Source organism: Caretta caretta, chromosome 11 (genome assembly GCF_965140235.1).
Source record: "Caretta caretta isolate rCarCar2 chromosome 11, rCarCar1.hap1, whole genome shotgun sequence".
NCBI classification, from domain to species: Eukaryota; Metazoa; Chordata; order Testudines; family Cheloniidae; genus Caretta; species Caretta caretta.
Genome location: NC_134216.1, coordinates 80,533,767 through 80,547,601, shown reverse-complemented (window position 1 = coordinate 80,547,601; position 13,835 = coordinate 80,533,767). Strand labels below are relative to the sequence as shown.

The 13,835-nt window shown below is 42.1% G+C and overlaps 1 protein-coding gene across 2 annotated transcripts in view; it reads right to left on the bottom strand.

Moving 5' to 3' along the window:
* MCM3AP (minichromosome maintenance complex component 3 associated protein) overlaps window positions 1–13,835 on the bottom strand; it is an 80,874-nt gene that overhangs the window by 60,490 nt on the left and 6,549 nt on the right. For both annotated transcript variants that reach the window (XM_048868919.2, XM_075118204.1), the window contains 5 exons: window positions 11,247–11,467; window positions 10,668–10,746; window positions 7,181–7,328; window positions 5,330–5,526; window positions 2,465–2,604 (listed from right to left, as the gene is read on the bottom strand). In XM_048868919.2, coding sequence (XP_048724876.1) covers window positions 2,465–2,604; window positions 5,330–5,526; window positions 7,181–7,328; window positions 10,668–10,746; window positions 11,247–11,467 — 785 coding nt within the window. The remainder of the gene's footprint in view (window positions 1–2,464; window positions 2,605–5,329; window positions 5,527–7,180; window positions 7,329–10,667; window positions 10,747–11,246; window positions 11,468–13,835) is intronic.

Here is a 13,835-nt window from a genome sequence, read left to right as displayed (position 1 = left end):
TGCAAGCCACCTGAGCAAAGTCTGAAGAAACACGTGAAAAGATAGGAGTTGCCTTACCAAGTGGGGGGTCAGTGCTAATGAGGCCAAGTCAATCAGGGTGGATGTGGCCTAATCCCAACAGTTGACAAGAAGGGGTGAATATCAGCAGAGGGAAAATTACTTTTTGTAGTGACCCAGCCCCTCCCAGTCTTTATTCAAGCCTAATTTGATGGTGTCCAGTTTGCAAATTAATTCCAGTACTGCAGTTTCTCCTTGAAGTCTGTTTTTGAAGTTTTTTTTGTTGAAGAATGGCCACTTTTAAGTCTGTTATTGAGTGTCCAGGGAGACTGAAGTGCTCTCCTACTGGTTTTTGAATGTTACAATCAGCACTCACCCCCCACTTGGTAAGGCAACTCCCATCTTTTCATGTGTTGTATATTTATACCTGTCTACTGTATTTTCCACTCCATACATCTGATGAAGTGGGTTTTAGCCCACAAAAGCTTACGCCTAAATAAATGTGTTAGTCTCTAAGGTGCCACAAGGACTCCTCGTTGTTTTTGCTGATACAGACTAACACAGCTACCTCTCTGAAACCTGAAGGAACACGGTATGTTTAGTTTGGAAAAGAGGATATTAACAGAGGACATTAGAGCGGTCTTCAGATACTTGAAAGGCTGGCATAAAAAAGATGGAGAAAACTTGTTCTCTCTTGCCACAGAGGGCAGGACAAGAGGCAATAGGTTCAAACCACAGCATAGCATATTTAGATTAAATCTCAGGGAAAAGTTTCTAACTAAGAACAGTAGGACAATGGAACAGACTGCCTAGAGAGGTTGTGGAAGCTCCTTCCCTGGAGTTTGCAAAGGGAGGCTGGATGGCCATCTGTCTTGGATGGTTTAGACACAACAAATCCTGCATCTTGGCAGGGGGTTAGGCTAGATGATCCTTGCAGTCCCTTCTAACCTTTTTGTGACACTATGCCCCATATTCTTCATAGAGATATAGTTATGTTTTATGCAAGATGGGTCATGTAAGATATTTTTGGAAAGGTTATGATGTACTGACTATGATTATCCTATTTGTATGGATGTATCATTTCTGTATCTGAAGTTAGGAATATTGACTATGTAACAATTATAACTGTGTTTGCACCTGGGGAACGCCCAGCAGACAAAATGCAGTCAGTCTGCCTGGTTAGTCAATGGGCCATTAGGGAGAACAATAGGACTTTGAAGATGCTAATCTCCCACCTTCCTGAGAAGCTTCCTGGGATGCTGCTTTGAGGTTGCAACATCATGTGATCATGTCACCTGGTACTAGATTCCATCTTGGACTACTAGCATTTTTCCACAGAGGTGGGAAATCACACAGAGACAAAGGATTCCGGCCATATTTAAATCCTATTTAAGGCAGGGAAGTGAGGTAATCAGGGTCGGTTCTTCACTGAATCCCTGCCCAAGACGACTGCTGGAAACACCCAAGACTGATCTGGGGAAGGGAAGAATGGATCCAGGCTAGAAGGTGTCTGGCCCATGAAAGGAATATCTGGAGTTCTAAGCTGCAAGCAAAAGAAGTTGTTCTTCAAGAATCTTTGCAACCTGCTTAAAACAACATTAGGGTGAGAAATTATTACTTGTAGCCAGTTTCTTTAGTGTATTAAGCTTCGTTGGTGTGTTTGCTTTATTTTCTCAAGTAATCTACTTTGATCTGCTTGCTATCCCTTATAATCACTTAAAATCTGTTCTTTGTAGTTAATAAACTTGTTTTTGTTTCCTATAAACCAGTTTGCGCAATTCATAACTGGAGGGCAAAAAGCTGTGCACATCTTCCTCCACATTGAGGGAGGGGGTGATTTTCATGAGCTTACGCTGGTACAGATTTGGGTGCAGCACAAGACAATACAATTTTGGGTTTACACTCCTGGAGCGGGTGTGCACTTGAGTGCTGGGCAATCCCTGAACTGAATTTTCCCACACAGAGCTGATCTGAGCTTCTGTGTTCTTTTACAGCTGGGTGTTGCCTTACCTATGTGTGTGCCAGAGGAGGCTTGAGGGCCTGGCACAGCAAGACAGAGTGAGCGAGCCCAGGCTGGAGGAACGGGAGGGCTCAGTGGATCCCCAGTACATCAGGGGGCACGCCGGGGGAGAGGGAGCAACCTGTCACACCTATGAGTCTATAATTGTTACAATAACCTATTATCAATTTAAAAGAGAGCTTTTCCCCTGTAATGGGGAATTTTATATACCCGTACTGCAGCCTTGGAAAGGGTTTTACTATCTGTGCATCTACAAACAAACAAGGGATTTCTTTGTAAAAAACCCAGTTCATATTTAAGTTCTGGGATCTAGAGTCATTGGTCCCTAGAAATTTTCATCAGAATTAAACAAGAAATATATTGCACAGTGTTGACAGCTTAACTGACAATTCAATGACAGCAAATAAACAATCAAAACAGCAGCAGTCAGTACATAGAGGCTGGTACCTTGTCAGATCCTAGGACCACTTCAAAGATACTGAGCTGGTTCCTTGTCTCCCTCATATAGCGTTCTTTTTCAGGACACATGTCTGGGCACGTTCCAACAAATGTTTTAGCTTTGCCTAGATCGGTCCTTTTTACTCGAGCTAAACAAGTGTTAAACAAAAACAACGGTTAAGTGTCCTGCTCCTTCATTTCCAACTGATGTACATCACCCAGATATAATCAAATCAGATTACAGCCCTAGGTATGCCATGTTTCAGCAGGAACCCAAACATCCACTCTCTATTATTTACTAGAGTGCTGACAGTACACTGTACTGAACAAATGTAGAGGGTAACTAAGATCATTCAGGCACTAACAGTGGGTGACCTGACAGTGGATTCCTCTTCTTCAGTGACTTTGCATCTATCACTCTGTCTAGCCCAGTGGTGGGCAACCTACAGCCCAACAGGGTAATCTGATTGCGGACCGTGAGACATTTTGCTGACGTTGACCATTTGCAGGCACGGCCCCCCCCGCAGCCCCTGGGAGGGCCAGACTGGGACACGTGGGGGAAAAAGGGGTAGGGGTACTCTGGACCAGTAGTTCTCAACCTTTCCATACTACTGTACTCATTTCAGGAGTCTGATTTGTCTTGCATACCGCAAGTTACACATCACTTAAAAACTGCCTGCTTACAAAAATCAGACATAAGTGTCACAGCACGCTATTACTGAAAAAGTAATTACTTTCTCATTTTTACCATATAATTATAAAATAAATCGATTGGAATACAAATTGTACTTGTATTGCAGTGTAAAGTATATAGAGAAGTAAAACCAGGTCACTGGATGATATTTTAGTTTGTCCTGACTTTGCTAGTGCTTTTTACATAGCCTGCTGTAAAACTAGACAAGTATCTGGATGAGTTGAAGTACGCCCTGAAAGACCTCTGCGTACCCGCAGGGGTACACATATCCTTGATTGAGACCCACTGCTCTAGACAAAATCCAAGGGCAGATAGATGTTTTTGATATGATGAGCTGAGTAATAGGTCATATTCAAATAATCATTAGGCTGCAGAGCTGACACAACAGAGAGATAAATGGCAGTTCACATGACTCTTAAGACTAAATTATGCATCTTCCCCCATGCAAAGCCAGGTTATAGAAAGGATGAGGGAAAAGGCATCTACATGCATAAGAAATTGGTGACTAGTCACTCTGCCTCAGGGAAGCCTGTAATTTAGGGCCAAGCATGTAGCACTTGATCCATTGTCTTGCTCCCCATTCCTGTAATCTTGCTATGCCAACATACCCCCTTTCCTTGCAGAGTCCACTTGAACAACATACCCTTTTACTCAGCAGTTTTACTGCATTTAAACGCTTCAGCAACACAGACATTTTTCGCTGTCTGCACTCAGTACTGTAACAATCCACTTTCAAAAGGATATCTTCGTCACTAAAAACATGCAGGTTGTTTTTTCTTTAAATGTGCAGGTCTTTCAGAAACTAATGGCGCCACCAGAAAGATGCTGGTATGCACAGCACCATGAAGCAGCTCAATCCATATGAGGTAAACATTCCATGGCTCCAAATTAATTTTAGAGTCATGCCCCTATAAACCCATGTGCTGACTATTTATTGCTTACCAATGTAAGATTTCCAGATCAAACACACACAAAAACTAGTGTCTATTTGCTAAGACTTTTGCTCCAATAACATTACACAAATACAGTAGTAAAACAAGTTTAATATGAAACTACTAACATGGCATCTAGATAGTTCCCTAGGGAATCCACTGATCCCTTCTCACATATAAAAGACAGGCTTTTAAGAATGGACTCTCTTACAATTTCTGATCTGTGTAATACGTATCTTTACTCCTTCAATGCACTTTAGCCTTGTAGCTGCACTCAAAAGTTAGCTCCCATACAATTCCGTGTTTTGAGAAATGTTTAAAATATCCTAAACTAATGCCTCTTTTATACAGTACATGCCAATAAAGTATGCATAAACATTCTTTTGACAGGGATACTATCTGATACTTACTCGTCAGAACAGATATCCATGTGCAATAAAGAAACATGGAATGTTGTAAGGACTATGAGAAACAAGTCTACCTAAACAGAGCAGTCCCTCTGACAGGAGGAGAAAACCATGCTATTTTATAGGCTGTTCTATGCAGATTCTTACAGCACAACCATCCACCATGGTAACTGAGAATCCAGAGTCTAACCTCTTTGGTTTCATACGCAGACATTGTACTCATTTACCTCACTCGAGAGTCCCTTTCCAGCAGAAAAAAAGATTTTAAATAATGTAAGCAGATTTCATAATACTTCATTGCCTAGTTTCTCTCCCTAGTAAATGATAGAGAGATTGTGTTGATCTCATCAGACAAGCCTAATAGGGATCTAGCTAATACAAATGTCCTAATGGTAAAAACTCTACAAAATTATAAAATAACATTCTTACGTCTCAGAAGCAATGTGTCATTTTTATCATAAACCAGTTTTATTAAATACAACAAAATAAATGAAAAATAAAGGTAAAAGTTTACCCTCTTGGGATCTGAGCTCAGGTATTTTATTGTCATTTGAGTAGTTGAGCTGCTCCCCCTGAGGATGCAGCTTTATAGATGTTGAACTTCTAGATTTGTAGTGTCCAAGTTTAAAATAAGACTCTCAAGAGTGACAAGTAGGATACGAGATTTGCTAGGGCAGATCAAACCATTGGTCCATCAGGTCCTACCTCTACTAGTGGCCAATGCTGGATGCCACAGAAAAAGGCCATATTTTGACAGAGAAAGAATTCCTTCCTAGTTCCTACAACAATCAGCATTACATTTGATTATCCTCATCTACACACGCACAATTACCAATGTTACCTTGACGCATTATTTTATCCCTTTGGTCCAGAAGGCGATATTTGTCTTCAGAGGTCTCGGCCACTGAGCCTATCAGGTTACTGACAGAGGATGCTGATACAGCCAAACTCTCAGAGTTCTGCCCTTCAGTCCCAGAATCAAAAGGGTCTGCCTCAAATTGCAGCGACTTTGTAAGAGCAGATTTCTTAGCTGGAGAACTAGAAATAAACAACAGATTTGATCAGTGATACTCTACTGGACACTGTGAAAATAAGAGGGACTGCAAGCCAAAGAGAATGTACATTTGCCTGGATTTCTACTCTTAACATACATCTCACATTATTGTCTAAAACCATTCAGGAAATGTGATCCTGTCAGCAATGTTATACTTCTGTACATTACAGTTATGATGGTCAGTGCAGTCTTGAGCATTTAGACAACTCATTTACATAAACGCGTAATTAATTTAAGTGGAAGTTATGTATCTAAATCCCCTAGACAGATCTGAAAAAAGTCTCAAATTTGGACAGCCATGGGACATACTGCATGCAGCAGTTCAAGATCAGCACACAGTATGGTAGTTTGATTCTGTTCCTGACTGCAACAAACTTTTTCGTATAATACTAAAGAACTAGAGTGTTTGGCTAGTAAAATCGCTTGACAGACTATTCAGTCTTGAATAGATGGTATCTTACATGTTGGAATGCTACCCAGAAACACAACAGGTTATTCCATTAGGACCATATTCCATACCGACACAAATATATCCAGAGACTATGAAAGGCCCAATCCCGCAGGCATTTTATAACAGCTGATTATCCAACAATTGATTTTTATAACAAATTAGCAAAAAGAAAAGGAGTACTTGTGGCACCTTAGAGACTAACCAATTTATTTGAGCATGAGCTTTCATGAGCTACAGCTCACTTCATCGGATGCATACTGTGGAAATTGTTGAAGATTTCCACACTTTCCACAGTATGCATCCGATGAACTGAGCTGTAGCTCACGAAAGCTTATGCTCAAATAAACTGGTTAGTCTCTAAGGTGCCACAAGTACTCCTTTTCTTTTTGAGTACAGACTAACACGGCTGTTACTCTGAAACATAACAAATTAGGACAGTATTTACAACTGAGATTTATTTGTATGGTGAGCTTCAAGTTTTAAAATGCAGCTGAGCAAAATGAGCTGCCACAATAATTTAATGTACAACATTTTATTTTTCTCACACCACAAAACAAAAGTGGCTGAAGGGATTTTGCTCAAATAGCTAAACAAAATTCACCTTTGGGAAGAGAACAAGCTTGGAAAACTTCAGCAAGCTAAGAACATCTGAAAACACAAGTTATAATGGTTTGAAATCTTAACTATAGTGGTTATTATCTAAGCCTATTACAATGAAAAGAACAGAAGAGCAGTTGCTTTATGGTCTTGTAGCCAAAACAGTGTGAGGCCCCATTGGGAAAAAAAGCCACGGATATATAACTTAACAGGCAAATTAAGAATAAATAAGGCATCTTAAGATCCAAATCATGCATGAAATCAGAAGCATTACTGCACATATAGGAAAAAATTATCTGTTCAACATATGCCTCAACCTTCGAATTTTAACAAGACCAAAAGGCTCCTAAGAACACTCACATTCCAACTGGAATGAACAACAGAGAAGGTAAACAATAAATATACAATACAATTAAAGGAACTTATCAGAAACTGCAAACAAAACTGCCATGACTAAATGGGAACTTTGTTTTTTTTTTTCTTGTTTACTCAATACAAAATGATTGTGGTTACTAGACATACATTCTGATAGGAAATTCCTGTCATGGAAAAGGTCTCTATCAGCCAGACTGCTAGAGAAATGAACATACCTTTTACTAGACAGGTTGCTACTGGTGGAGGGTCTTATTAAAGATTTGCGAAGAGGGGAATGCTGATAGTTTTGCTCTTCTTTGCTTTGTCTCCCTTCATCTTCATCTGCCTTCTTCTCCTTAGATGAAAATTCTCCCTTACCAAGACCTGAATAATATACCAAGTGAGGTCAGATACTTGCCAAATCATGCAACTGAAATTTTTAAATTTACTTCTTGAAAAAATGTGTTCTAATTTGTTTTAATTGTATTTCCTTATGGTTTTAGAAGTCACAGACATGTGAATTTAAACAGCATTTGCAAGCTATTTTGCATTAGAGGATGTGTCATGCACCAGTTCAATTCCACAGTGTAGGACTATGAAACTTACTGGTTCTGTTGCAGACTGACAGAATGAGACACTACAATCCATACAGTTATGTAGTTCAATATGAACCGACAAAAGGTTTATTGAGCAATAACTGTAGTTGTTTGGCAGATTGTCAACAAATGTAAAGCCTGATTATCTGAACTTTGGATTTCCCAGTTTTGGATGTCTCCCAAATCAGAAATTTGTACAGATATGAATTTTATCAGAAATTGTGATTTATCCAAGTGTTCTGAATGTCTCCCAAGACATTTGGATAATCATTGTACAGACTCATTCTCGGATGCACGTGTCCTCAGAACTTAAATCTGAACTCTGTGGAGAGCTGGGGCCATGTGTATGCCTTTGGCAGCCGCAGCACACATCTGGTATGTTGGCTAGGTTGTTTTGCTAAAATGATCAAAAGTGAAATAATTTAAGATGAAGCCATTTTCACAATCAGGCTCCAAAGTTAATGTCATAATGAGAGGAGCATGGGCAAGTAAGCACTCTCAGAGCTTCAGGAGGACAACACTGCAGCAGTTTGCATTCGTTTTTTGTGGGGAAGTTTAGGGCTGTGGAATTATGAGGCAGTACTTTTGGTACTGGTATTTGTCCAAGCATTTCTCAAAGGCGGCCACCAGGGGCTTTTCTTGCGGCCACAGCCTCCTGGGCCGTGGTTTGGGAGAGCAGAGGGCAAAGTAGCAGCCCAGGGGCCACTAGCAGTGGTTAGGCCCGCCTCCCTCTGGAGGAGCAGGCAGTTAGTGAGTTCCCCACCTTCCTGGGAGTGGTGGGGTTGGGCTTCAGCCCTGGGGTGGTGGGTGGCAGGCTCCAACCACGGGGCTTCAGGCTCTGTCCCCAGGCCCTGTCCCAGGTGTGTGGCTTTGGGCTCTGTTCCCTGGCTGCGTGGTGGCAGGCTCTATCCCCGAGCTTCCCCTGCCCCCATCACCTCTGGCTCCCATTGCCTCCCCCAGTGCCGCATCGCCTGCTGCCTCTGTACCCACCTCCCCTCCAGGGCTTAATTTGTCCCCGGAGGTGAGTAAGTCTGCTGTGAAAAGTGATATTAACAAACATACATATATCACTTTTCACAGCAGACTTACTTATAGCTAGCAAGTCTCAAAAAAAAAAAAAAAAAAAAAAACCACAACCCAAAAAAGCAAAAGAAACAACAAGAAAAAAGACAAGACTGTTCAAAGCACCTTATTTGTGTTTCTATTCTGTTTTGGTCTAGTAAAGAATAGAGACAACTATACATTATTTGTATTATTGAGTCTTCAAAAAACAAATAAACAAACCCTACATATATAAATTATAATGATCTGGACATGTATATGTGTATATTTATTTGTTTTTCCTAAAGTATTTTAGGAAAAATTGTCAGAGAGGCCACCAGCAAGAATTGGTGGCCACACTCTGAGGCCACCAAAAAATTTGTTGTGAGAACCCCTGTGCAGAGTACCACGTAGTGATACTTCGATCCTAGGAGTATGTTTACAATAAGGTTAACTAGAGTGTTTTGTTCCAAAGGAAAGTTAACATGGGACGTATACTTCCAAGCTGGACCACCGTCTGCGGGAGCTGATCATAACAACTCATGTCTGACAGACCCATACAAATTATTACATTTAAACACTTATTTTAACACAATACACTAAAAGGGAAAGACATAACTAAGTAGCCAAAACATGAGGAAAAGAGGAACAGGAAAGAAACTGAAGACATCAGCACCATGTAACCTTACATCAAACATTTAATTCAGCAAGGGAGAGTATATCTGCCCCAGAAGTCAGCTTTCCAGATGGTTCCTAGTTTGCAAGAATACTAGAAGGAGAAAACACCATCTCTTTTATTATGCAAATAGTTCTCACATTAAAATTTTACCCAACAATCTAAAAAGTTTATTTGGCAGCCTGAGGATCTTGCTACTCATAAAACCACAATGTTAGGAACGTTCACAACAGCTAGTGCCTAATCGGCTGGTTATCCATGGGTGCTTTATAAAGGCATTATAGCTTTTAAGTAGGACAGTTAAATTCAAGACCTACATTTAATCCTTAAGGCCAAAAAACAAAAAGTGAAGTAGGAGAATAGCAGATTAGATATATAACAGGTAAGGCTACGTCATGGGTATTTTTAGTAAAAGTCATGGACAGGTCATGGGCAGTAAACAAAAATTCACGGCCAGTGACCTGTCCATGACTTTTACTATATACCCCTGACTAAAACTGGGGGGGGGGGGGGGGGAGGGCATGGCCCTGGGGCACTGCGGGTGCTTGGGAGGAGGCGCAGGTACTGCTGTGGGTGCTGGGGCAGAGGGGTTGGCAGGGCTGGGGCAGGTTCCCCTCCCTCAGCTCCTGGGAAGCAGAGACCTTCAGCTCCTAACTTCAGGGCTGCCTCCACTGCATCCCAAACCCCTGTTCTGCAGCTCCCATTGGCTGGGAACTGCAGCCAATGGGAGCTGCAGGGGGCGGTGCCTACAGACAGAGGCAGCACATGGAGCTAAGAGCTGATGGAGGGGAGTTCCTATTGCCCTTCCGGAGAGACCCCCCCAGGTAAGCACCCCAATGCCCAGCCCTGAATCCCCCCACATCCAAATTCCTGCTGCTGCATGGCAGGGGACCTGAGACTGCCCCAGCAACAACTGGTGCGAATGGCCCACGGGCTGCCCGAGCTGCTCAGGTGGCTCCCGGGCCAGCTGCATGGGCCGCTGCAGAAGTCACGGAGGTCATGGAAAGTCACAGAATCCATGACTTCCATGACCTTCATGACAAACACAGAGTCTTAATAATAGGTCATTGGAAGAAAACCACTCTCACTTAATCAACATCGTCTTATGAACAATATTTGACTTTAAAAAGCTGAGGGTTAGCAGACACCACCAAGAATTACTTTATTTTTGAATTTTTACTCCAAGTACATTCGTCTTATTTTCTTACAGACTGTACAAATCAGATACTGTACATAAGCACAGCCTTTGCATTTGGTGCCCATCACAAAGGGAGAAACCACCACAGAAACAGTGTTTTACTTCTGGAGCCAAATTCCAACCTGGTGCAAACAGGTGCCACTCCACTGAAATCAACTGATTGTCACCCTCTTATATCATGCCTAGAAGAAATACAGACAATAAAAGCTTACTTGTTTTCTTCTTATGCCAAAATGTTACTATGTCTTTATGTAACCCTTTTGCCTTCTTCCTTGCCTGAGCAGCAGCAGCCTGAAAAACAGCATGCAATACCAGGGACCATTAGCATCGGAACAAGATGTAAAGAAGTCTATACAGCATGTACAAAGATATGTTTGTTCCACGGGGAGTTCGGAGATCTCCCTAGATGTCACTAAAAGCCAAATGCCGTATGTGGCAAGGAGACTGCCCCAGCAGAAGATTGCCTTGTGTGGAGGTCACATAAAGCTGAATTCTATGGTACCCTAATCAGTACTGTATCAGGCTGATAGCTCAAGACTGAAGGCCTCTTTTTAACTACAGAACAGGTACAGCACCTGTTAGCAACATAGGCTTCCCCATGCTGTTCCATCAATATACCCCAATCCTGATCTGATGGGATCACCTTTAGTGATTAGAATATAGTCTGGTCTCCAGATGTTGATTGGTTAGAGCAGAAATCCATTAACTCCACCACAGTGAATGGCTGTACACATCCCAAACAAACATTTAGATACTACACATCTATTTTTAAATTTACATTAAATACTCACATGATCATAAAAGTGAATAATAGCCAGCTTTTTGCTGCGCCTGGTAAAGATGCGCCGGACTTTCATCCGTCCAAAATGCTTCTCGAGCACATTCGTGTCATTAAGGTAGTCAGGGATATTTTTGCACTGGATTGCTGTGAGTTCACTTGGCGACAAGCCACCAAGACTGTCCACACTCTCGCTGCTTCGATTTCGACGTGAAGGGGTCACAATAGCAGAATCTGACAGAAAGTGTTGAAAGAGTCCCGAAATCAGGCTCTAGAACTGCCTGTGGTTTCTTATTTTGGATCTCAAGAACTTAGACGTTAAATCAGAAGTTTGCAATAAGCAGGGGGTACATATTTTTATTAGTAGATTAGTTAATGAAAACACTACAATAATTCAGTGTTAAGGTTGAAATTTTGAATTAGCAAAGCAAGGAAATTCAAAGTTCTCTTTAACGAACCCCTGTATTGAAGAGTCCTTCATTACAACTGGCAAAGTGTGCAATTATGTATTTTAAGAATATTGTTCAGCTTTGTGGAGGCATGAAAATGGACTATGCAACACACAATCACATATAGTTGGTTATGAAGTGAGAGTAAATAAATTAAGATGTAAACAGTTAGGTTCTCTTGTGCATATGTAAAGTCACAAAACTAACAAAATGAAATGTATATTTCATAAAATAGCTACAAGGGATAGCTCAATGGTTTGAGCATTGGCCTGCTAAACCCAGGGTTGTGAGTTCAATCCTTGAGGGGGCCATTTAGGGATCTGGGGCAAAAATTGGGGGGATTAGTCCTGCTTTGAGCAGGGGGCTGGACTAGATGACCTCCTGAGGTACCTTCCAACCCTGATGTTCTATGAACATTAAGACAGCAGAGTGAAGCACTCAAAATTCAGGAAATGCTAGGCAGCCTTAAATCCCACTGTGAGTATACGTTATGATGTAGTCCTCTTTACAAAAAGGCACACTGCTGAAGAAGGCAGTGGAGAAGAAAGCGGGGAAGGGAAGAAGAGAGACAGAATAAGGAAAGAGATGGGGAGGTTTGCAAAGGAGGAAATCAAGACTTCTCTGAATTTCCAGGGAAGCTTTGGGGTGTCAGGGTGGGAGGGGATGGAAAGGCTTCACAGAATTACTGTATAAATATTTAGAAAGTGCCCATTATCACATTATCAGGTGCCAGTGCAAAGGTTAAGATAGGGGTTCTCAAACAGGCGTCTAGGGCCCCCTGCGGGGCTGTGAGCAGGTTTCAGGGGGTTCACCAAGCAGGGCTGGCATTAGACTTGCTCGGACCCAGGGCAGAAAGCTGAAGCCCTGCCACATGGGACTGCAGCCTGGGGCCCCCTAGCCCCGGCACTCAGGCATGAAGCCGAAGCCTGAGCAATTTAGCTTTGCAGTGCCCCCTGTGGTGTGGGGCCCTGGCCAACTGCCCTGCTTGCTCCCCCCTAACGCCGGCCCTGGCTGTTATATGCAGAAAACCGGTTGTTGTGGCACAGCTGGGCCGTGGAGTTTTTACAGCATGTTGTGGGGGCCTCAGAAATTAAAGGTTGAGAACCCCTGGGTTAAGTAGTATGTATTGATGAACTTAGTTATGAGGAGAGTTGATGAACTGAGTTATGAGGAGAGGCTGAGGGAACTGGGATTGTTTAGTCTGCAGAAGAGAAGAATGAGGGGGGATTTGATAGCTGCTTTCAAGTACCTGAGAGGTGGTTCCAGAGAGGATGGTTCTAGACTATTCTCAGTGGTAGAAGAGGACAGGACAAGGAGTAATGGTCTCAAGTTGCAGTGGGGGAGGTTTAGGTTGGATATTAGGAAAATCTTTTTCACTAGAAGGGTGGTGAAACACTGGAATGCGTTACCTAGGGAGGTGGTAGAATCTCCTTCCTTAGAAGTTTTTAAGGTCAGGCTTGACAAAGCCCTGGCTGGGATGATTTAATTGGGGATTGGTCCTGCTTTAAGCAGGGGGTTGGACTAGATGACCTCCTGAGGTCCCTTCCAACCCTGATATTCTATGATTCTATGAGAGGGGTGGAAGGTAAAGGAATAAGGTAATTAGGGAATGGAAAAGGGAGCAGGGAAGAAAGCAAAAGAGAGATACCAAACAAAAAGAGAAAACTGGATGGAAGAACCTTATGAATTTGACGTGGAGTGGGAACACGAGGGAGAAGAAGAAGAAGGTGAGATAAAAGTACACAAAGGAGAATGGGAGACAAGAGCGAGAAATGCCATTTTCTAACCTGTAGCTCATGTTGTCTTTACTGACCCACAACCTCTACTAAATGTCAGTCAATTTCGACTCCTGAGAAGAGTAATTAAGTAATGCCACAGAGGTGAGCCTCCACTACACTGATATTTGACTAACCAAAGGAAGAAGTATCTGTCTTCACAGTGACCACCCCAGATAATTTAGAAGCAATACTGACGTATTTGAAAGCATGCGCTGTTCAGTCCGCCTTAATCACAACAGTAACAATCACAGTTGGGAGCAACAATTGCAAAGGGCACCTCCAGCGTAGGATGTAAAATGAAATCATTAAGTCTCCAAAAAGGAAAACGAGGAATCCCTTGGAAAAGCAAAACTTTAAAGAGAGCAAGCCATCCTG